We start from the raw sequence: 24,538 nt of genomic DNA on the forward strand, positions 1-24,538 counted from the left end.
ATTGAACCCTAATTTGGGGACCTGAAACCTCTTAGCATGGGGCCATAAATAGTAGAAATCTAATGCTGACTGATTGCCACAGCTAAAATGCTGCTTGGTTTGGCTTAAAGGACCATACTTGTGTCTTTGTATGTTTCACCCCATTTACTACTAATTACATATACTTAATGTTTAATTTGAATTCCTGCTCACCATTTTCTAAAGCAGACTGTGGTGCTTTGGGGTTGTTTTGAATGTGTATTCAGATTGCTGTTGTTTTCATTTCATTTCATTACATGATAAAGATCAGTTTGCAGACTGAATCGTGCTTGAGTTCAGGTAATACTACCACTTGGTTACAGAACTGCAGTTAATTACATCTGGGATCTGGCATGTTGGTATAGTTTTGTCCATCAGAAACTCATTTTAAAGGGTTCATGAAATGGTTTTCAAAATCTGATTAACTAGGAATTCTCTAATAATCAACGTTTCTACGTATGAAAATGTTTGTAAGAATTTGTCAAATGGATTTTGCTAAATTTCCGAGGACAGCCATGTTATGCGCTGTTGTGGTGGAACATAACTATACTGAAGTACAAATTCAAGGTACTTGTACTTTGCTTGAGTGTGTCATTTATAATAACAAGCCTGTTTTTCTGAACTCGTGAAAAGATGACTTTTGAAAGATACGTGGTTTTGACAAACGCTACAAACATATGATGATCTCATAGAATACGATGCATTGCTCTAGATGAAACTAGCCAACAGTAAATAAAGGAGTTTAAATTAGTACGACCGTAAACTACTACAGCAGTAAAATGCAACTGACACATTAATGCAGCAGTAAAATTCATTCCAAAACATCATATACACTGACGGGGAACATTTATTGCACAATGAATACTTTTACTTTTCATACTTTAAGTACATTTTACTGATGATACTTTTACTTAAGTACGGTTTTGAATGCATGACTTTCCACCGCTGATAAGCAGGATCGGTATCGATATTCTATAGAATACTAAATACCTCCATCCCTACTTTATATCTCCCAAAAATATTGACAAAAAGTTTATATTCACAGCAGCACGCGTGCAGACATTTGAGGTGTGAGATCTAAATAAATGTTTTGCTTTATTTGCCAGTAGACGAACACAAACCAGCATGTGAAACACACACACAGAGAAACACACTTTCCTCCCTCTTAACCCCTCGGTTGCCTGACTTCCTGTCTCCCTGCTGCCTGAAAGCCGAGCCAAATCAATTAGTCTGCAGGAATTACAGAGCAATAAATAACGAGGGCCAGTCGGCAGCAGCGGAGACGGGCGAAGAGGAAGCCAGAGTTATGGGGCCCCTCCTGTCTGCATGTGCAGCGTAGGATGCCGGGGCCTCCGACCTCCAACAATATCACAATATCTCCTTTTTACGTGCTTCACTGCATGATGTTTACAGAATGAAGTATTTGGTGTAAGGAGAGAAAGATGAGCGACTAATGACCGTTTAACTTGTGCACTGTTTTCAGCGATGGAATGATGATTTACAGTAAGAGAAGAAGAAACAGATTTCCTCAATAAATGTATAGATATTACCATGAGCTCCATTCTGTCTTCTGGCCCTGTGGGTAACTGTGGGTAACCATAGACGCCAGGCGGGGGGGGGGGGGGGGGGGGGGGGGGGGGGGGGGTTTGCTGCATCACCTGTGACCTTGGGTTGTCTTCTGATGTTACCTGATCCGTCCTGTTGCAGACTGTCCCAGTCAAAGCATCATGCTGTCTCTATTACACACACAGACACGGAGATACGTTTTCAATTATGATGTGTTCATCTACAAAAGCAAAACCAGTATTTCTCTATGTGACGTGTGAATGATTTGAACCTTTATATAATACTGTTACAGGTCTGACACATTTTAAGGGTTCTGCGTGTCATTTCTTTTACATGTATTAATTGTTGTTTTATTGCCAACGGGCGAACGGATTGTGACGTAACTTAAAAAATGAGACCTTCCCTAACTGCGATAAAAAAAATCAGTAAAGTAACTGTAGTCAACACTGAATGAACATGGAGGGCCAAGACTAGAGTTGAGACAGACGGCATGACAGTTTAATGTTGCATCAACACGCTCCTCGGATGGTCCTCTTTCCAGAGTTGAGAAGTCGTTCTTCCTACTTCGGTGGGTTCATGAGCGAAGTCATACTGCGGAAAGACAATGTGGACGCTACAAAGAAGGTGTGTTGTATTTCATTGCTCAGTGTTTAAACAACGCGCTGATAGCCGTTTCCAGTATTAGCATGACAGCAAAGAGCAAAGGAAAAGAATCAGGTGACCCATGAAATATGATTGGGACTCATTTTTTCTGATTATTCTGACACCCCATGAATGCAGCACAAATGATCGTTGGTCAGTGACATTTCTGTAACATCGTATGAGCTTATATAACCTACCTACATTCAAGTGGGATACTGAATCAATGCAGTAAAATTCATATTTTTATCCTTATTTACATTGCGTCGCGGAAGCGCAACATCGACTCTCTGATTTCCTGTTGTCAGCACTGTTGCCACTGTTAGCGCTGTTGGCAAAATTTGCTGTTAGCCACCGGCTCAGACTGGCTCTCCATGTGCTGGCAGGTAATTTTAATATTTTACGACTCTCTGATGTTACTGGTTTCCTCTCTCCAGCAGCAGGCCGTGTCAGCAGACACCCGTATGGATCCACGTGGCTGCCAGTTGTGTTATGGCTGGTCCTCTGTGTGATAAGCTGCTCTCATGTTGTCCCAGTGTTAACTCAACATCCTGTGTCCACACTCTCTTCCTGGCCTTATCACGCACTGTGTGCAGACAGAATCACAAATACTTCCGGAGGTCAGTAGATAAAGTAGACCAACAAACATTACACTAAACCTGACACACACACACACACACACACACACACACACACACACACACACACACACACACACACACACACACACAGTACAGGGCTGTAAACAGTGTTTGTGCTTATGGTCCAGGGTTCAGTGTGCTGCAGCAAAGTGGTTAAACTTTAAACAGGGATAAACAGAGTTGCTACATGTCCGAGTCCATCTCCTCATTCTGTTTACTGGCTGATTAGATTGTAAAAAGACAAAATGTCCCATAAAGCAGTCCAAGTTTTGTCCTACATAGAGCTGAGTCTTCAGGAGTGTGACGACATTAGAGAGAGAAGACTACAAAGGACCACAAAGTACTACAAACTATATACAAAACTACAAAAACTAGCATTATGCAATAGCTGTCGCCTCTAACCCTGTTGGCTGAACAGCACAGGGACCAGTGGTCAAATTACACCGTGGCTTTTGGAGGAGCCCTATTTTTCCAATCTTACAGAGAATATTCAGCCTGGTACCACAAAGAAACAAAAACATTCCATTTCAAGGCAATGGTTTATGTTTCTTTGGTAAACAGACCAGACCGGGGCTGTATCCTATGACAATTATGAACCCACAGCCTTAAATGTGACATTTAGGCCATACGTGGCGCCAACAATGATGATATTTCATTTACTGTTACAAGAGAAAAAGATTTGAATATGAGGACTAACCGATGTGTTCGGAAAATGTCACTGTACCCACTATATTGTAACAAGAAGTGTGTGCTGATAGCAAACTGACTCCGCTCCGAATCCGCCGATTTGGCCCCGTTCATTAAGCGGCTCATTTGGCCCAGACTCGTTCCGGATCCCTTATTCAAAACTAACTACAGAAATATCTAAAATCAAGCTGACCAACATCTTGATTGCTCTATAAAAGTGTGAATACTCTTATTAATAAAACCAAAACACAGACTTTTCAGTACACATAAAATAGTCGGTGTTGAATGCATGAAGATCTTTTTCTAGTTTTTATTTTATTTATTTCTGTCTTTGTCTCATGAGTCTGCTTTCTTTCATTCTATCTCCCAAACTAAACTCTTTATCCCATTATGAGTTTCTAGCCTCCAGGTAACCGGGGACTTTGAGAACTGGGAGGCTGTTTGGAGTTGATACGATACAATATTTGGCACAGCAAACCTTAAATATTTAGGCTGCTGGAGATGTTGGAGTTTCTATGATGTTATAAGGATGACGAGTCAAGAAAGAAGCCACAGATATTGTCAGCAGTGCAGTTTAATTTGCCTCTGAGAGACATTTTTATTGCCTTTTTAAGGATGCAAAAGTCTTGTCTCAGTGCCTTCAAAACAAATATGATCCTTTGATTGTTGAAACTTGCCAAGTGATGATAACTGCAGTTGATTAAACAAATACAGGCCGGAATTTACTGAGCATGGATCTGGAATATGTCTGGCTCTCTCTGATCAAAGCTGGCAGTCTGTGTGGCTGAGGATGTGGATTCAAACCTTCCAGCAGTCAGTTACCATGACCTGTAGTTCACTCAAACTCTGGACTTTTGCCTCTTTGTTTGGCATATTTTTTTGCAGGTGGAAGAAAAATGCCACGTGAACTCACATGGCACCAAATAACGGCAACAGGATGCCTTGAACAGAAGATTTCTGATGTTCAAGCCAGTAATCACACTCTGGTGCGGACTAACAACCAGTCCAATTCCGCTTTCGAGACATCTCGGACCTGTGTTGGACTTCTGCAGATGTCCAATGTTTGTTTGACATCTAGGCCGAGAAGAACACGCAGAATATGTTGAATCAAGTCCACAAAAATAGAGACGTTTAAAAAGTATTTCACAAGGAATTGGAGGAGAAGGGGTTTGTTAGCACAGTAGATCAGTGCTGAGCTACTTCAAATCTCTTCTTTCCACCGGACATGCCTTGACCTCAACATGCACGTCTAAAATAGCACTTTAAAATAATTAATAATACTGGTTGTAATTAATGTTACACACACGCACACACACACACACACACCCGCACACACACACACACACATACACGCCTCCAAACACCCAGACTGAGACTTTTATCAGCTCATGCAGGAGGGGAGCTCAGAGAGAGAGAGAGAGAGAGACGCTCTGGGTGAGAAAGATTTATTGTACATGGGAGATAAGAGACACACTCACATATGTATAGACCACACACCGTGTACACAGGAGATAACACACACACACTGACACATCATCATGCACACACACACACTTCAAAAGCCTGTGCTGGCTGGGATCACTGCTGCCCTCTCCTCCCTCCTCTTGACCCCTAACCTCCATCTCTTGATTCTCTCGTCTCGCTGTCTCTGTCTTTCATCTTACTCACATTTTTCTCTCTGTCTGTCGCTGGCTCTTTGTCTTTTCTAGTGCAGATTTTGTGGGAAGTTCTAGTTTCCTCATTTTGGTCATAAAAGGCATTTATCTAAGTTAAATGCTGAGCTACGGACTAAGTCTGATTAAGGTAAATAAATAAAGTAAAGTCAAATTAAAGTAAATTTAATTAAACTCATATTAAGCATGATATTGAGAGATATTTTCAATGATATTGAAAGAATTGTCGAAAGTTATATTGCACAGATTAATGAAAATAATATTGCACATGAAATTGAAATGTAATAACGTACGATGTTTAAAAAAGTGCTATCGCACCTGATGTGGATATTATTGTTGTGTGTTCCTGCAGAAGAGGGAGGAGTTATATAGTTTGATGGCCACAGGTAGAGAAGATATAGAAAATATAAGTTTGGAAACTAACCATCAGGTGAACTAATCTTCTGTGGAGGACAAAACAAAGACAAACCTCTAAATAAAGTGGTTTATATCATCTAGATAAGCTGGAGGCTCGTTTACAACCTGATTATCTGAACTCCCCCTCTGAACATCGCTGTAGCAATGTCATCATAATACCAGATCTCAGCTGTTCATTTGTTCATCATGACTGATAAGAATGATCGACAAAACTACAAAAATAAGGCTCAGGATGTAATAACCTGCAAGTTTCCTTTCCATTGGGAACAAATTGGCTCAGGAAGGCAACTTTACACGGATACTAGTTGAGGATTCTAATACACTGAATCCCCTAAAAAAGCAACCAGGTAAGTGTTCCTTTGAATTAGAGACAATATTCATATTCATATTCATTAAGACTAATATTTAAAGACTATTAACAATGGAATCCCCTTCTTAATCATGTTAATATTAACTATCTATAATTATTCACTGAATACATCCTTCAGTATCGTACCACTCAAAAATCACAATTAAGAAAAACAAAAAAAGAAAATTGGAGGGTCACTGCAATGCATGCGTCTGCAGGGAGCTGCAGCCAAATGAGCTAGATGAGCCAACGAGCTCATTACACACAGCTGGAGGGGCGACGCGTTAAAATCACGTCTGGGTTTGTAGGTTTCCAGTGAAAGCATCCGTTTAGCCAATATTTCCATTGTTTTAATGCAAAGACAGAGAAAAAGACACAGATCTGCTTTATTTTAAATTATACTTTATTTCATATAAAAACAAAACAATAAACAAATAAATTAGATATTTCTAAAATAATTATCTGGAGGAAATGTTTAAGAACGCGGTGATTGTTTACAGTTTGTATCTGGGAGAAGAGCAGATAACTGGAATGTAAAGATGCATATGTATCCGGACACTTTGCCTACGTTTGCATTTAAATGTGAAGAGCTTCATTCTAAAATGAGACACCAACTGTCACCAGATGATTGACAGCGTGGAAAGCAAACAAATGAGGGAGAGAAGACATGCGAATCCTTCATTGACTAAACGGTTGGCTGGTTACACTTCATTTTGAAATCAAACCCTTCATTTTTCACTTGAAACAAAAAAGACCAGAGAGCAATCTAGCAACACAGCTGGTGATGCAGGTATCAGCCAAGACAGACACATATGTTTCAAACCTAAATCAATTAAGTTCCATGGAGTCAGTTTGGTGAACTTTGGTGAATTTTGACAAGCGTATTTCCATACAACTGTCAAAATGGTTGCTTTGTTTGCGTCTGCGGTCTGATTCAGGAGGTGGGCCGAGGACACGGGGGAGTTCTCTGCAGCTGGTCCCGGTGGACAATCTGAATTAAGATTTGTAAATTTAAAAGATGGCGGCTGTGGGGATAAAGATAGGGGCGTATGGGAGAGAAGAGGACACATCAACATAATAAGAGCCTCTTCATTTGCACACAAGGCCAAGCTATCCCCACACCACCACCCCCACCCCCGCAGAACTCCCTCTGGTCCGTAGTCACACCCATTAAGCCTGCAAAGCCTTCATTGTCCGGCCGGGCTGCGGACCTGAAGACCCCTCGGCAACAGATTGGGCTGGGTGAAGGGTTACAGCCAGACAAAGGAGGCTCCCTCCCCCCCTCTCCTCTATTTGAAATCAATCACACTGGCTTTCACATGCAGTGCCCCCCTCCCTTGTCAACAGTGACAGTGGGCTTGGGCCAGCTCCCCAGCATAGTCCCCAGTGCTGAATCGTCAGTACTCCTTTCAGAGTCGAGTCCCACCCTGGACACACACTGTCTCTGACAATGTAGACTGAAATACTGAAGCTGTTGTTGGAGGAAGACCATGTACCGTTGTCTCAAACTATACACGCTTGTTTGTACATGTAAATGAGTCTCATGACCGTTTCAAAACTCGTTTTATAACTTAAGAAATGCATCCGAGCGAAAAAATTGGTGGGTTTTCATCCAACAACAGCAACAAGAACTGGAACTCCTTCTGGTATTCAACCACAAATTGTTTGATTGGGCTGGAGGTCGAAGCAGCTTACTACAAAATGACAAATGGCGGGTTTCAGGCGTCGGATTTTGTTTTTCTCGGTTAGTCAAAATACTGGTTGGTTTTTTACATTTTTTTTGCAAAAGCTGCTGATGTAAACCAATTTTTAACAGCATCTACTGTTTGTTTATGATTTGGGGGTGATTTCAATGTTTTGTGTTTCATTTTGGGGGATCATTGGGTTCAAACGTTCCCTCGAAATGTAATATTTTGGAATAAAACCCGAACATGAATACAATGTGACAGCTGCGACAGGTTTGGCACTTGAAACACTTGATTAAATTCCTCTCTCCTTTCGCCTCCAATAACCTTCATTTTTGTGTCATTCAGAATAATTTATAAAGGCAATCGTCTTTCTGCTGTTGATATGTACATACAATATTTTAATATTCTAATATATTCACAGGAAATCGCAAATTCAGGCACTTTGCTGCCACTACAGCCACTTCTTAGCACACGAGATCCTGAGATTTAAGACCGTTTTTTCTTTTTTAAATAAGCAACACAAAAGTAAAATAATCTTATATAGAGAGATTTCTATTTAACTATCAGTTTCTTCTTTTTTTATCATAGCAAAATAAATCTTTTTGTTTTTGTTAAAATTGTCTTTATCACCGAGGTTTCTCGCCCTGGTTCTGGGTTGTGTGAGGAGATCATTGTCCTTCAAAGAAAGCATTTGGAGGCCTTTATGTGTACCAGGATCTTCTCCTGTTCTGTTTAGTGCCGCAGTTTTCCAACGTTTCCAACTGTTCTTGGACACAGCACCAGAGCTGATAGTCCAAAGTACCGCATTTGTGTTTGTCCTCTTTTCCGATGCCCACGGTGAAATGTTTTTCCTCAAACCTTCACCATGTGATGAAGCCCACTGGCCTCAGTGCTCCATGTGCATACATGTGTTTATATGTGTGTGTGTGTACTGTGAATGCCCACCTATATCTAAGGGCTTCGTCTGGTGCCATAATGGAGGTCCAACTTTAACTTGACGAAATGCTTCTGCGGACCACCAATATGGCCGCCAGTGGATGTGTTACATGTGTTCATGTCTGTAAACGTGTGGGTGCCGTCCGTTGTGAGTCTATCGGAGCGCCGTCTTCATGTCTACCCTGGAGCGCACGTCCTGGTAGCCCAGGAGGCAGGGGTCGGTGGACAAGGCATCGTGGGTAAAAACAGAGTCGTTGTCAGAGGAGCAGGAGCTGGACGTGTCCTCGCACGACGGGGAGTACTGCTCGAAGGGCGTCGACAGGTCCAAGTACTGAGGGATGAGAGGGAGTTCAGACATTAGAGAAATGTTGGCGTCTCAAGAAACATCAAGATGTTTGTTAAAAAAAAAGGCTTTCGGACTGCGAGTGAATTCGCTTTTAGTTGTTTCAGGACCACCGAAACCATTACCGAGACAAATTAAAAGCTAGAAATATGTCTTTTGATGCATGTAAGAACCAAAAAATCCTTCACATGAAATATTGACCAATCTGCAGGCTGCTCTGACGTTTCCGCTCTTTGGACGCTGCAGCCGAACATTACATTTTTGTTGTTTGGAGCCTCTAAGCCCCGGATTCTGCTCGCTGTGCATTAACTCTCGGGAACTAAATACATCTGGACTGCAGATTGTGAAAGAGAGGATGTTTGTGTTCATTTCCACGAGTGCATACGTTAGGCTGTGTGCATGTGTATGTGCAGTTTCATTGGGGGAGGGGGGGGGGGAGTAGGTGCATGGATGTGTGTTTGAAACCCACCTCGTCAGAGATTGACAGCAGCACTTTGTCCAGCTCCTCCACCAGCTGCTTGAACGTCGGCCTCTGGGTGGGAACAGCGTGCCAGCACTCACGCATCATCATGTAGCTACAGAGGAGAGAAAAAACCCACAGCAAAAATTATTTCGACCATTTAGAAAATCTATGAGAACATTATCAGCTTTGCAAAGTTTAAGTTTAGTTGATGGATGCAATGCTTATGTTATATATATATATATATATATATATATATATATATACTACATACAGGGTTCATACACATCTGTAAAGACTTTTCAATATCTCTGAAGCACATTTTCATGATCATACAAACTTCTTTGTTTGAATAAAAAAAAAGGATAAATGATCCGAGTCTGACGTTATCCCACACAGAGAACAATGTAACGCGACAAAACTGATCTGCCGAACATTAAAGTATTGTTCAAATAATACAGATTCTGTCAGTTGATCTTAATTGAGCCACATTTGTTCTTTTACACAGGTATTTGGGAAGCCTATTTCATGACTCTTCCTATATTTATAATATATTGTATATTTATTTTTCCAAAACTTCTCCAGGCTGTACAAACCCTGTGTATATATATATATATATATATATACATATAGGGAGGGGTGTTACAGCCAAAAACATACTAAAAGCATCATGAGTAAGACACTCTGGCTTACAGTTCATGTGTGCAGTTGGAGGGTTTGTCCATGCGGTGTCCTTCCTTCAGCAGCTTGAAGAGCTCCTCGACGGGGATACCAGGGTACGGGGAGCCGCCCAGCGTGAAGATCTCCCACATCAGTACACCAAACGACCACCTGAGCAGAGACGAGGGGATCAGGACACGTCTACTTTTGTTTACAGTGGTGTACAACGATGTTCGACAAAGACAGAGCGCTTGAAGATACGATACAATTGACCCTTCGCTACGCTCCTGACCCTGGTCGGTGTTGACCAATGCGAAAGGTCAATTAAGTTTTTTGGTCGTTCAGAGTTGATGAGTACAGTTACGTGATGCTTTGACAAGACAGGTAATGGAAAAATAATTGTCTTTGTTATAAAGAACTAGGTTTTTCACTGCAGGTACGAGAAGTTGGACTTACACGTCGCTCTGGTGCGTGTAGACTCTGTCAAACAAAGCCTCTGGTGCCATCCACTTCACCGGCAGCCGTCCCTGCAGAGCGAACACGGACAAGTTAGAGACTCATATTCATTTATCACAACAACTCACACGTTCTTCTGTTTCTAAAATGTTTTTCTCTTTTCTTCGTTCACAATCCTCCCTCTCCTCCCTCCTCGTCTACCCTCTTTTCTAATTAAGTCCCATTAAGCCTGCTGCCAATCAGTGGGAAACATCAGACATCTGTCTTGAGGAGTATTAAAGCCGTGAAAGGAACCTGGCTGAGGGGCAGACATGTTTACAAGCAGCCTTTCTTTTCTTTTTCTTTTTTACAAACAACCAGCTTCCGCTTTCACCTCTTAACAATTTAAATATCTTGACCTGAAGATATTTAATTTGTATTATTGGATGATCTCAACATGGTACTTTTTAGGGGAAATATTCCTGTTACTTTACAGGGTCAGAGGTCAAATAGAAGCACATTTTAGCTTCTCAGCTGTGTAACATTAAAAGGAGAGCAGCAATTTAGATGTACTCTTACTCTCCCTACTGGAAAGCAAGTTTCCTCACTGCAAAGCTATACAGGAGTGATTTCTAAATACATTCCACGACAAACTGTCACTCACATTTGTGGTTTTCTTGTAGTAGTCGATCTGGTGGACTCCTCTAGCCAGGCCGAAGTCAGCGATCTTCATCACGTTGTCCTCCGTCACCAGAACGTTTCTGGCTGCCAGATCTCTGTGGATGCACTGCGGAGAGAGAAGAGAGAGAATTAAAGACCGACACAAAACTCTAAAGTGAGCTTAAGGCCAACAGCTGGGTCTCCAGATTAGAAGATTAGCATAAAGTTTAAATGGCCCTGGTTGATATGCTAAGAGATTGAATGTTGAATTTGGAAAGTGGGCTGAATGCATCAGGGATTTTTATGAGTATGTTGCCAGTATTTTTAAAGCGCTCCCCCTTTGTCAAAAGTATAAATTTACAGTCCTGGCCCAACAAGAGGGTCGAACAAAACTTTATTATCAAGTTTATACATTCATGAAATGCACTTTTTGAAGTGAGACTTGTGGCGCGACACTTTCTCTTCTGTTCCAAGTCGCGGTTAGGAGTATTCATGTAAAAACATGGAGTTACAGGAGGTAGAAATGATTCACTGCACATTTTCTCCAAAAATGAAAAGACTCAGGAGTCTAAAGTCAACACACAGCGGCTCATTTTAGTGAACGCATCAAATTTAAAATGTCTTTATATAGAAACCTGGGAGTTTGAAGAAAAAACAAACCCCTTGTCAGGGAAAAAAAGAAAGGCACTGTTTGCCCACATTGAATGGATATCATTAAGTTTATTTTGGTTTTCATTCGAAATAGATGTGGGATTTGTGGGGACGTGCAAAATGAACCAGGGTTGGTTTGTGGGTGTCCCCATAATGGAGGGTTAGTTTCAGGCTCCTGCATTCTTAGGAGGCCGTAGAGCCAGAAACCTGATGCCTGCACCCAGACGACGGCTCTGCTGCCTATTTGCTAACAGATTTATGGCAGCGCTAAAAGGGACAAAGCCCTGCGATGGAGGGGACGGACAGATGGATGGAGAAGAGTAAACAGGACTGAAGCTGCGGCAGCTTTCTGCTTAGGAATGCCTGTCTGAGACACCGGCTGGCAGACAAAGAGACGTGTTGATAAGAAGCACACAGACAGAGTGCATGCTGGGAAAATGAAAGGAATAGAAACATGAGGGGGTTGGGATGGGAAGAAAGAAAGAAAGAAAGAAAGAAAGAAAGAAAGAAAGGGGCAGACAGATGCAAAGACAGATCTATCTGAAGGCCAAGTGCCCCAATCCCAAAACACAGAATTACACGAGAACTCAATCCTAATCCTAATTCCAAACTTCTGATACTACAAAGCATTTTACTATCCTGCTTTCCTTTTGTGGCTCCATTTCCCGCCCAGGGATGTGGATACATTTTACTGAATTGTTGTCTGATTCCTAAACATCCCTCTTAAGTCCCTTAAGATCACCTAAAACCATAATCAATCGTCTGGCTCACACCAAAAGTACTACGTATTAGAAGTCTCAAGTTACATTTGAGTGCTGAATATATCTGTTGGGGCTACCTAAGCATATGGATAGTGTCTACTAAAATTAGCAAAGAAAACTACATGGTTTTAGTTCATATTGAAACAACAGCAATGTATAACACGCTTAGTCGCCTCTGGGTTCTTTTTTCAATAAAGTTTTGTCCATTAAGGGGAAAGAAAACATCATAAATTCCCAGAATCTAAGATGATGTCTTCAAATATCTTTGGCTTTTTTTTTTATTTGTCAAGCTGCTTATATGATTAAACAAATATTAATATAGTCAATTAATTACCAGTCAGTCTGTTGGTCGAATAATATAATCTTTTCTGCACTTAAGTTTCCTGACAAGCTTCTTAACTGCCGGTGAAAATTACAAAAACTCACACAAAAAAAACAAAGTGCCCAAAAAAAGAAATGTACATCAAATGTATTATCATATATAAGTGTTGAAAAAATGGCCTCTTGCTTCCATGAAACATATGAAGAAAATATTTACAGCCAACACAGACTCTTTTTCTTCTACTACAAGACTCTTTAAAGTGAGCGTACCCTTTTGGAGGCCAGGTACTCCATCCCTCGGGCCACCTGGTAGGCGCAGGACAGCAGGTCTTTGAAGGTGAGCTGCTCTTCAGGCACCTTGGTCACATCAAAGGTGTAGTCCATGCCTGGGGGTCTCCGGGCCCGCAGATACTCCCTCAGACTGCCTTTGGAGGCGTACTCCACCAGCACATACAGAGGCCCTGAGGGGGGAACACAAACAGGATGAAGGACGGAGCTGTTTCTATTGTTGTTTTAGCCTTGAGGCTTGGGATCACCATCGTTGAAAAACTAACTAAATTAGTTGTTTCTTGAGATTTACAATAATAAGCACCTTCAGTTGAAGCAGAAATGAACCAGTTTAGTTAGATACTCACCATCCTGTGTGCAAACCCCAAGCAGGTTTATGATGTTCTTGTGTTTGTCCATGACCTTCATCAGCTCCATCTCCGAGATGAGGTCTGCCAGATCTTTGTCTGTGGCGTCATCTTTAGGGAAAAATACATTTTGTTTAGAAGACAGAAGACTTAGGCTGATATCGAGAGGCATTTTTGTGTTTGTATTATTTCTTTCCTACCTTTGAGCATCTTAACCGCCACAGTGGAGGCCGGATCTGGAGAGTCCTTGTTGATGCTGTAGGCATCGGCTCTGACCACCTGACCAAAGCAGCCTTCTCCTAGAGGTTTGCCCAACGTTAAACTAGAGAGAGAAAGAGCGAAAGTTAGCGAAAATAAGCATGCACAAATGACAACTGTACAAATCCATAATTTGGGGCTCTGGCTTCCTAAAGCAAAGGCTGGGTAGGGCCAAAAGCTGGCTGCAGGCTCGTTTCTTTTTTGGTCCCACAAATGAGTCCCAAAAGCCAAACTAAACTTAGCGAAGAAACTCTGAAGACACATTTCTTTCAAACGTGACAGCAGAGTGTAATTTCTTTGCAGATGATGGCGGAAGCGATTCTAACTTGCAGATAACTTACTTCTCTCTGGGGAACTCCCAGTCCGGGTCGTAGGGCAATTCAAACTCCATGACTCCAGCCAGCATGGGAGAGCAGCTGGACGAGAGGCGAGCCACCCTCATAAGCGACGCACTGGACTTCCCTGACGAGTTGGACTCCACCGAGTACTGAAGGAAGAGGTACAGAAAATGTTGTTAACATGAACATACAGGAAGGTCTCAAGTGTGGGCGGCTCGAAAGCACTATAAACATGCTTCCTGCAAACTCAAGCATACCCTGGGGCTTTAGTCATTGTCGACTACTTTTTAAAGTTAGAGAAGACAGACTTGGAAGTTCCCATAATGCATAGCGCCCTGTACCTGTCTGCGAAGAGGAAACTTGGAGAGCTTCTGGACTGGCAGGGCGTCAAACGGCTCCCTTCTGGGGTGGACCTGCATTCGACACAACACCACGATGACGATGGCCATGATCAGAGCCAGGAAACCACAGGCGTAGATGATGATGTCAGTATACTTTGTCTCCAAGGTCTCAATAGCGTCTGCTGCTTCCTCCTCTATAGGAATAAAGGGACAATTAAAAAAAAGAAGATATCACTCGCTGAATCTTTTGCTGCCACACATTGTTTTTTATGCGGTGCAGCTTTATATTTATTAAAATATCTATTTTAGTTTGTCAGCTTGGTGCAGTATTTGGCAGCAATGCAAGCATTTTTGGAAGAATTAAAATTTTAAATAATTCTAGCAATTAAGTAAATTCTTTTCAGCTCTGATTCATGTCGCCTTCGGTTCGTTCTTTACCTGAGAGGACGGAGAGCCAGGCGGACTGGTGCGCAAATCCAATTGAATTTCCAGCCAGACAGGTGTACTCTCCTGCATCCTCCATGGTCACTTTGGACAAGTAGAGCACCTCCACCTCTGACATGTTCAGACTGCCGGTCTGCACAACACGATTGCAGAAAAAGTGACATTAACAGATATTCAACAATCATCACGATACAACTTCTTTTAAAAGTTCCACTCGAGGCTTTAACTATTGTTGAGCAAACTAATGCTACTTGTTTTTGGCACTTGTACGTCAAGAAATCATAACCGTAGTAAAGCAAATTGGAGGAGATAAAGGTAAAAGATAAAGCAGGTTCCAGTCTTTTGGATATCAGAACAGCGATAAGAACTTGAGCATACTTTGGCTAAAGTTTGACTAACCTTGAGGACCCGAACGTAGGGCGTCCCATCAGAGCCGTAGCGGCTGCCGTTCCTTTCTATGTGTTTGAGCCACTGAATGTGAGGCTGGGCGTCGCTGTAGACCTTACAGTGGAACTGGACGTCGCTGCCCACCACTGCTGTGATGTTGGCTGGTAGACCGGCCTGCAGGATGGGCCTGTGTGGGGAACGCTCTGTGTTGGGAAGAAATCAAAGAAGAGATGAGCAAAGTGGGCAAAGATGAAAGAGAAACCAGTCAAAGCTTAAAGGATATCTGTCTATTCGGGGCAGCAGTTCAAAGATAATTTGGGGACATGGAGAAGGAAATTTAACTGATCTGCCAAGCTTGGTCTCAGAAGGCAGGGAAGACGCATACAGGAAACTGGAATCATAGGGAGCTGGGGCTAAAGAAATCCCGATATTTAGCCGTTTCACAGCCGCCAAAGATGTCTGCTTTCTAAACAAATGTCTGCAATTGCCAAGCAGTTGTCACAGTCACATATAATGTGTTTCCATGCTGGCATACCAGAGCAGGAAATGTCATTTTTTGGATGGAAATTGGTTCCACTAGCATGGCTCTTTTTCAGCTGGTCGCCGGGGCTCTCTTTGATCTGTGGTTACTCTCGCTCTCTGATCTCGTTAGTTGTCTCGTTAGTCTTCTCCCCCCGTCGGCGAGGACAGAAACTGACCCCGCGGTGGACGGGCAGCGAACAAATGAACAAACAAACCGCAGCCCTCCTCGATCTCCTGTCACAGGTCAGGTAGAAAACTGGTGTGGACGCCTGATCGTCCACATCCTGCCCAGGCGCCCCTTTCCCCTTCTGCTCACCCCACCGGCTTATCCCCTCCCTCAGACTGGAGGCATGCTTTTTCCACAAGTGCTGACTAATGACTGTTGCTATCGCTGCCGTAAATACTGTCAGCCAGATCACAAAGTGTTGAAACTGAGATTTAAAGAATAATCTCTTACGTCTGTTTACCTGAATTCTGAAAATTAAACCAAAACCTTTTTAATTTTCACACACTCTTGAAAATGTGTCCAGACAGCACTGGATCATCCGTTTCTTACCCAGGACATCGAGGACGTAGCTGTGAGCGATTGAGCCATATTTGTTCTCCACCAGGCAGGTGTAGTTTCCTCTGTCTGAAGGCACGACGCTCTCCATCACCAGGCTCCAGTGCTGGTGTCTCAGCTAGCCAAAGAAACACGCACAAAAAATACATCAGCATGGATAGACACTCACTGAGCTTTATAAAACTCATATATCACTGTAAACTCTGCCGGATCATCTGAGTGAAACCAGCTGTGATTCAGCTTTATTTAGAATTCAGGAGATGGAACCCATCCTCACCTTGATGCCCCCGATGCGGTGCTCTCCTCTGAATTCACGTCCATTTTTTAGCCAGCGGATGCTCGGCATGGGGCTGCCCATGGCCGGGCAACGGAACTTCACCGTGTTGCCTGCAGGAACAGCATACAGCTTCTTCTCCATACGCTGAGTGTGGGTCCAGTAAGGACCTGTATGGACAGAGACCAACCAATGACACGTTAGTCAGAGAGGGCTCTGATGAAGCCTGGAGGTTGAGTTGTACTAGTTCCCAAAGGAACAACAGCATCGACGTACCTCTGGAGAAGTAAACCTGGTCGTTTTCGATCTCAGCCGATGAGTCCTCCAAGCCGTTGTCCTCATCATCGTCCCCCGACCCCAATGAGTCTGGAAACAAATACAGGTAACATGAAATAACACTTTTCTCGATCTTTGTTTGGTTTATAAAATGTCAGAGGTCAAAATGCTCATTGCAATCCAATAGCACCGGCAAATTTTGTCGACCGATTAATCTACTTGTGTCATCTCAAATGTAATGTAACATAATGTGCGCAGCAAGAGTGTCTGTGAACAGGTGGTTGTTTTGTACAAGTAAATAATGTTAACTTGGCAACATTAGGTACAACCGTGAAATGCAACACCAATTTTAAATCCCTAAAACAACTGTTAGTTAACAGTGTTGGTGTCCTTACCTGCCACAGTGATGGTGAAGTTCCTCACAGGCTCTTTGGTTCCCCGCAGAACACACACATAAACGCCAGAGTCCTCGTATGTCACATCTGTGATCTCCATGATGGCGCCGCGGATCTGGATGCGGGGCGTGGGCAGAACCCGGTGCCCCTCCTTGTACCAGTTCACCGCCATGCCGGGCCGGGTGCTCGGGTCGCAGCGCAGTTTCAGGACGTTGCCCGGCTCCAGCAGAAGACGCTCCGTGGTGTCCTCACTCAGGTCGTCAATAACATCTGTTGAAAGAAATTGAAAATCGGCACAAAATTGAGTCTGTGCCCCTCGTTTCGTTTCTTTCCCTCATTTTCTATATTCTACTCTTTCTCGCACATGTCAGCAGGTTATTTCTTCTTCTCCTCTCTGAAGTAAGTGGCCGTCCCCTCAACTCTGACCTTCAACACTTCAACTCCATTATCTCCTCTACCAACAAACACACAATGAAATTGCCATGGAGACCAGGAGGCCAACCCTCCTCCACACACCCCCTTCTCCTCCTCTTCATCTTTTTGTTCTCCTGTGGATTATTGTGGGACTGAGAGCAATCTAGCTAACACTGCAAACTCCCCCCCAAAACAGAAAGAAAAAGAGAAGGAAGAAGAGAAGCTGAAGCTAATGAACGTGTTGCAGCGTGACAGTGGACGGAGAGTAAATCTGAGGGGCGGTGAAGGTTCACTGGAGATCTAAGTGAGCGACGGGAGGAGAGAAGTTCATTCCAGCCTGGGGAAGACGAGCCCGCACAGATGGCCGCCATACTATCTTCAAGAGTCTGTGCTGTCTTTTCTGGGTTTTACAAACTTATTCTGAACAGCTTAAACTCGCGCATTGTTAATATTTAAAGAAATTGCAATGTCAGAAAAGGATTCAAACTATAACACTTTGGGATTTGACAATGTTTATTTTGGATTTAACATTTTCCAGCATGAGAACTAGGTTACCTGATGTGATTATTGCAGCAGTCAGGTCCACGTTTCGAGAAATGATGGGACCTGTTGGGAGTAAAAAGTTGAGGTTAGAATATAACGTAATACTTGGTCTTGACAGATGCTAAATTGTCAAGACCAATGTAGCACTTACTGTGCTGTCTTTTTGGGGTTTTACAAACTTATTCTTAACAGCTTAAACTCCCGCATCATCAATATTTAAAGGGACTGCATCGTAATAAAAGGATTCAAACTAAAACACTTTGGGATTTGACAGTGTATATTGTTGGATTGAACATTTTCCAGCATGATAATTAGTTTACCTGATGGGATCTCTGCAGCAGTCAGGTCCACATCTCGAGAAATGATGGGACCTGTTGGGAGTAAAAAGTTGAGGTTAGAATATAACGTAATACATCGTCTTGACAGATGCTACATTGAAGTATAATTTGGCTAAAAGTCTGGACTCATTGTATGAAGTTGACACCAAAACTAGCAAAATTTGCCCAAAATGTTGGTGTGATGATAAGAGTGTCTTACCAGGCAGGACCTCCAGCCACGCCGACTGTATGGCCTGAACTGCCTGTCCTTCGTGGGTGCTCTCGGCCATGCAGATGTACTCTCCACCATCCTCCAGACTAATGTTGGACAGATGCAAAGTGTTCACCTTGGACGCGTTGCTCTGCAGGGCCTGCGTGGAGGAGTGATCATTTAAACCTCTAATATTTATATATTATAATATTATAATCTATAATCTATATAATCTAATAATCATCTAATATGATGAGGACTGAATCAAAACATAAAATTGTTTGTTTGTATCTGTCGGCGGATCTGTTCTCACCGTCAGAGCCCTGAGGCGAGGCGGTCCTCCCTGGCTGACCTCCGTCTTCAGCCACTGCACCTTGGTGGACGCCGACCGGTGGACTTTACACACCAGCTTTGCCTGACCACCCACCAACCCCGTGGTGTTTTCTGGGTAACCTGGCACGATCAGAGGCCTGGAGACCCGAAGATCTGGATAACAAAAAGGAGATACATATAGAAAATGAGTCTTAATTTTAGATATTGGGGAGGCATTTCACCTCCACTTGCATTTCTAGCTTGAACAATTTTGAACAATCTGAACAATTTTATTTACTCCTAAAATACCAGATTCCAGGTATCATGTTATGGTGAAGTCACAGGATAAAAGAGTCCAGTGTTTTGAACAAACTGCCTCAAACCTCCTTGGTCTGAACAAGTTCTCGAGTGAACAAGACAAAAAACAGACCCTAGAGGTTTCAGTTTACCTCTGAAAGGTCCGGCAACAGAAGTACACCATGTACCTTAACAGCCGCTGTCATTTAATGCTACCAGGAACCGGTGATAGAGTGCCCTGATAACCCAGCTACCATCGTGTAACCATCAGCCACAGTGCCCTCCATTCACCGGGTCACTCGCCCATTCGTGTGCTCGCCCACTCACTTGTTGGAGCATATGTGCTGGCTGGGGACCTCGCTCGCTGCTCAGTCACTCAGAACGAGCAATTTTCCAGGGCAATTTTCTGTCTGATTGCTTCCTGCGAGCGCTTAGTGAAAAGGCAATCTGTTCCCTTGTCGGAGTGAAGTGCTTTCAGGAACACACACACACGGCTACAACCTTTGTGAGTGGGAAATCAGACACGCTGATTGGTCAAAGCAGCCATAAGGAAAACAAATTAAAAGAGCTGTGGTGATGGATAGTTTTAATGTGAACACATTACACACACACTAACTGGGTCAAAATATTAAGAATAAGAGATCCCAACAAGCATCTTCATCTAATGGAGCAAACACAGTAAAACACTCACAGAGATGAACACACACACACACACACACACACACACACACACACACACACACTTACAGCCGTGGTAATGAACTTGCAGAGAAGGGGACGGTGCCCTGGAGTTGAACTCGCAGGAGAGTGTGAATTGTCACCCAGAGGCGAGGGGGCAAACAAAACACAACACAACACAAACAAACCGCTCGGCCGGTGCAAGCAAGCCATCAGCCAGCCGGCCGGTCGGCTGGGCTGGCAGCGCAGAGCTCTCTGTGGAAACCAGTTGGGACAATGAGGAGTCTCATGCCCTGACCCGGGAGTAGAGCAGCAGAGCTATGGGTCCGTTTTATCTCTGCAAAGCTACAGAACACCTCAAAACCCTTTCGTTTTGTTCTAGAGGAGAAATGCTGAAGTTTGATCCAATCAGCTTTAATTCTAAGGAGTTAACTCTTTATTTTAACATCATAAATACTATCTATAGGAAGTGACTATGAGCACTTTTTAAAGTGTTTATTGATGTATATATAAACAGATATTGCATGGTTGACAATATCATATAACACAGTTGCTATAATATGAATCGATCTACTTATACTCATAAATATGATCTTCCTGGGAACAGTTCTTCTCCACTCTCCGAACAATACAATTCTCCCAACAGATGCAACGGACAGCTCCTGAAGAATTCTAGTAAGTGGACCTTGAGTCCCACTATTGTTTCTGAGGTCATAAATGAACCTGCGACTTCAACATCTCAGATTTGTATGAAAAGCTAATGAAAGCATCTGCTCTTTTGCGTCATCGTATAGCATTAGATATGATTACATACTTCGCTAACAATCGTTCATTACCTGTTTTTGACGCAGTCACAGGTGCCTGATGTATGAGAAGTTATAATAAACACTTCCTCAGGCAGCTCTGGCCTGTTCAGCAGATGCCCTCCTAAAACAAATAAATGCCAACCAACTTATGCAGAGAACAAAGCAAAAGAGGACGTTCTTTGGGACAATCTGTTCTCCTTAATGTTGTGTAGTTAAACAATTACAATATGCTACACATCCATTTGAGGAAAAACTTTTTTTCTTTCTCTTAAAAAAACAGGATTAAACCAAGCAAGGATTTTAGCTGCCAGCCAAATTTTGACATCATCTCTGTATATTTCCTGTTTTTATGTTGGCGTTGATGTTTGAATAGAGAGCAGCCAAAATCTATTTAAGCTTGGCAGATATGTACAGACAAAGGCTATACTCAGACTTTTCTATAATCTGTAATGATGTGGCAGAAAACACCACTGAAAATAAGTTTTTCGGCGGGGGGGGGGGGGGGACATTGGACAAGTCAGATCCCTGCATTTAGCAGCATGTGGTCAGTAACATTAGATGTGTAATTATATTTAGCAACATGACAGAAAACGCCCGGTGGCTTGTTTCTGTGCAGAAAAGAAGCAATCTTCCACTTTGATTTGAGTCTCTTCTAAAATCACAGAAACTCCAAAAGGACCAAGATAAAAGTTGCAACGCTGCCTTCAAAGCTGCAACCTGCATGTTTTACGACCTGAAGATCTCTGTATGATCCCGGTTCAACTCTTAACTCATCCTTCTTAAATAAACCACAGAGTTTTTTCTTTTGCATGTTGTCCTCTGAGCCAGCAAGCCTCGGCTGGCCTCGCGGGGGCCCAGAAGTACAAAGATGCAGAGGAGACAGCTTCTGTGCTCGATGGCTCCGGGGCAACAACCCACTTTGTCTTTCATCAATCTACACACAAAAATGTCCCCTAGTCCTTTAATTTGACGTAACAACATCATCTACTTCACGGCAAAGGAGAAGCAACTGATTCGACTGATTGTATTGGACAAGTTTACTGATTGCACCGTAACCCAGTGGAAACAATCTGACAATTGCTGACATTTTGCATTGGCTTCTGTTTGTAAAGCATCCATGACCTTTCAATCACACACCTATCTTACTTTTATGCAGCACAAAGCCCCAATAGTGAGGAAAGAAACCATCTGTGAAGCCTCTTAAAATTATGTGGTTTCAGTTTTGACAACATTTGATAGTTTCAGGCATCATCACCTGCAGGGTAAAAAAAGCAGTTCAGGTCTTACCTTTAGTCCTGCCTTCGTTGATGGCCCTGGCCGAGACTCTGTCCATCAAGCAGAGCAGGAGAACGCAGAACGTGCAGATCTTCTCCATCTTCTTCATGCTTGTCTTCTGGTTAAAAAGGCAGAAATATACGCTGGAAGCCTGGAGTTGGCCTCACACTCCGGTCCCTGGCATTGGAAACTTCAGAAACCCACAAAGCCTCTTAATCCGGATCCTGCAGATGCAAACAATGGGAGACGGTTATCAGCTGATCAGAGATCTATCTGGAGAGCAGCTAAAGACACAAACTTCTCTGTTCCGTTTTAGACCAGGTGGCAAAAAAAAAACACAAACAATTGTTCAGACAAATAGTAAAAAACGCTGTTTTGACTGTGAGCAGCTGTATTCTTAACCAGACGTCCTGCTAACTGTCCGCTCGTCGGCCTTACATTGTCCAGGCTCTTCTGCGTCATGAATAAGGAGCAGGGCTGTTACCGCCTGTTGTTTGTCAATGGATGGCCCGGCTCAGTCTGCCCCGGGATAATGGGCCCTTACTGGGAAAACACTTGAAACTTGCCAGGAAGCTACAGAATCTGAAGGAGCAGCAGAGAGACTCGACTGGCAGCTGGCATGAAACTTCAGGTGGAAACAGGTGACTGCTCACTGGAGCATCAATCTGACTGCAGAGGGCTCATGTGATACCTCAAATTTGAGCATTTTACATCACAAAATAACTCATAATTTCACTTCCTGGCGATGATATTCTCATTTAATCGAGTAAACGTTTGGTCCAAACTTTGTCAGAGAACAGTAGAATAAATCAAAGTGTGCAAAAGCCCAAAGTTTTAATTATTATCACACATTAGACAGAGAAGCAACAACATACTCACAATTGTGAAGTTGCCACTAAGTTTAGGATGAATATATATTTTGCATTCTTGTCTGAAAATGACTGAATTAATTTCTCAAAATACTTAAACCTGTTTTACAAAAATGTGCTTAACTACTGAATGCATCAATGGTATTCAAATATTTAAGCCCTCTAATAGAATTAGGAGCAAAGTTAATAAGAAAACTTCCACAAATGTGCATCTCTGTATAAATTATACATGGTACAACAAATACCTCAATTCCATGCGAAAATACAATTATTAATACTTAACTAATATTCATAAAAACCTTTAAAAAAACAACTAATTTAAGTACAACGCTGTCACCATGAACTCATACTGCAGACAAACTATAAACACTAACAGCCTACAACAAGAACACGAAAGGAATAATGCAGTGATTTTTTCTGCTGCGAGTCGGACCAACTGCGCATAGGCGCCAGACCCTGGTGTGTGCGCCCCATGCACGCAGGCCGCGCCCACACACACACACACACACACCGTGTAAAGAACCAGCCTGCTGAATGAAACGTATTCTTTCTCAATTAAGTACTGGAAAAAAAGCTTTTTTCTCCTGCTGCTGCTAATTCCGCTGGCACGCTGCCTCGCCGCTGCAGCCAAAATACTTCTACTGCATTCTACTGTTTCTACTCAGAGAGAGAGAGACGTCACTTTGTAGGTTTTTATTCTGAATGTACTGCATCTTTCTGCCACACAAATCACACTTAATAAATCAGTCATATGCACTGTTAGTATTAACAGAGTCAATCGTGTAATGCTGTCAGTCAATCAATTTGATCAAGTGTCTGCAAATCCGGGATCAATCAAAGAAATCAAAGAAAAATAATCGCTTTATAAATAAAATCTTGATTTCAAATGACCCCTGAAGGATTTTCCTGCAGAAGTGTCTGATCATGACTGTCACCGTGCACGGTGTCAATTTATCCACTTCATGAGGGTGAAATAGCATTCAATTTAATGTGCGGGATTTTTTTTTCTGTAGTCTTTCCTCCAAACAAATAGTCCGTTTGGAAGGTTCAATGTCTAACAGGCAAAGTGACTTGTTTGGATCTGTGCGCGTTGCAAAACACAACACACTTCTTCGCCTCATATAAAAGCCACAAATGATTTCCCCAAATCCATATTTCTACGTTGAGTCCACTGTCAACGTGGATTTACAATGCAAATGAGCGATGGAGAAAAAAAACATTATTGTGCCTTATTTCAGTACACTTGTTTTATGAAAACAAATGGAAAAAGTAGAATAAACTCACTCTAATAACTGTATCTGAGGTTGTAAGTAATTGCTTATGATGCTTTTAGTCGTGATTTAACCAACACAACTGCTGCTGAAATGAATGAAACAACACATCTCCAGCTGTCTCGGTCTGTATTCACCCACCTTTCCTCCCGGTCTGTCGGCGCAGGGATGACTGGCACCAGGGGGTAAATCACTCCTTGTCCCGTTC

At 42.6% G+C, this 24,538-nt stretch overlaps 1 protein-coding gene across 1 annotated transcript; it reads right to left on the reverse strand.

Annotated features, from left to right (window-relative positions):
- Positions 1-8,768: 8,768 nt before the first annotated feature.
- On the reverse strand, positions 8,769-22,299 carry fgfr4 (fibroblast growth factor receptor 4). Its single transcript, XM_076101598.1, has 20 exons — positions 22,203-22,299; positions 19,136-19,308; positions 18,832-18,982; positions 18,615-18,665; positions 17,338-17,607; positions 16,943-17,032; positions 16,670-16,836; positions 16,387-16,510; positions 15,321-15,511; positions 14,916-15,054; positions 14,478-14,671; positions 14,140-14,285; positions 13,741-13,862; positions 13,541-13,651; positions 13,176-13,366; positions 11,177-11,299; positions 10,534-10,604; positions 10,111-10,248; positions 9,427-9,532; positions 8,769-8,945 (listed from the first exon to the last, which is right to left on the reverse strand). The coding sequence occupies exons 1-20, from the start codon at positions 22,297-22,299 to the stop codon at positions 8,769-8,771; spliced, it is 2,832 nt and encodes a 943-aa protein (XP_075957713.1).
- Between the last annotated feature and the right edge of the window lie 2,239 nt (positions 22,300-24,538).

The sequence above is a fragment of the Anarhichas minor genome, unplaced genomic scaffold (genome assembly GCF_050575085.1).
Source record: "Anarhichas minor isolate MPS153535 unplaced genomic scaffold, ASM5057508v1 ptg000027l, whole genome shotgun sequence".
Taxonomy (NCBI): domain Eukaryota; kingdom Metazoa; phylum Chordata; class Actinopteri; order Perciformes; family Anarhichadidae; genus Anarhichas; species Anarhichas minor.

Coding starts and splice junctions, on each gene's coding strand:
- fgfr4 (XM_076101598.1), bottom strand. CDS start 22,299: ATGAAGAAGATGGAGAAGATCTGCACGTTCTGCGTTCTCCTGCTCTGC. Junction 15,055..15,320: donor CCTACGTTCGGGTCCTCAAG/GTTAGTCAAACT, acceptor CGTGTTGTGCAG/ACCGGCAGTCTGAACATGTC. Junction 13,367..13,540: donor TGGGGTTTGCACACAGGATG/GTGAGTATCTAA, acceptor TTCCCCCCTCAG/GGCCTCTGTATGTGCTGGTG.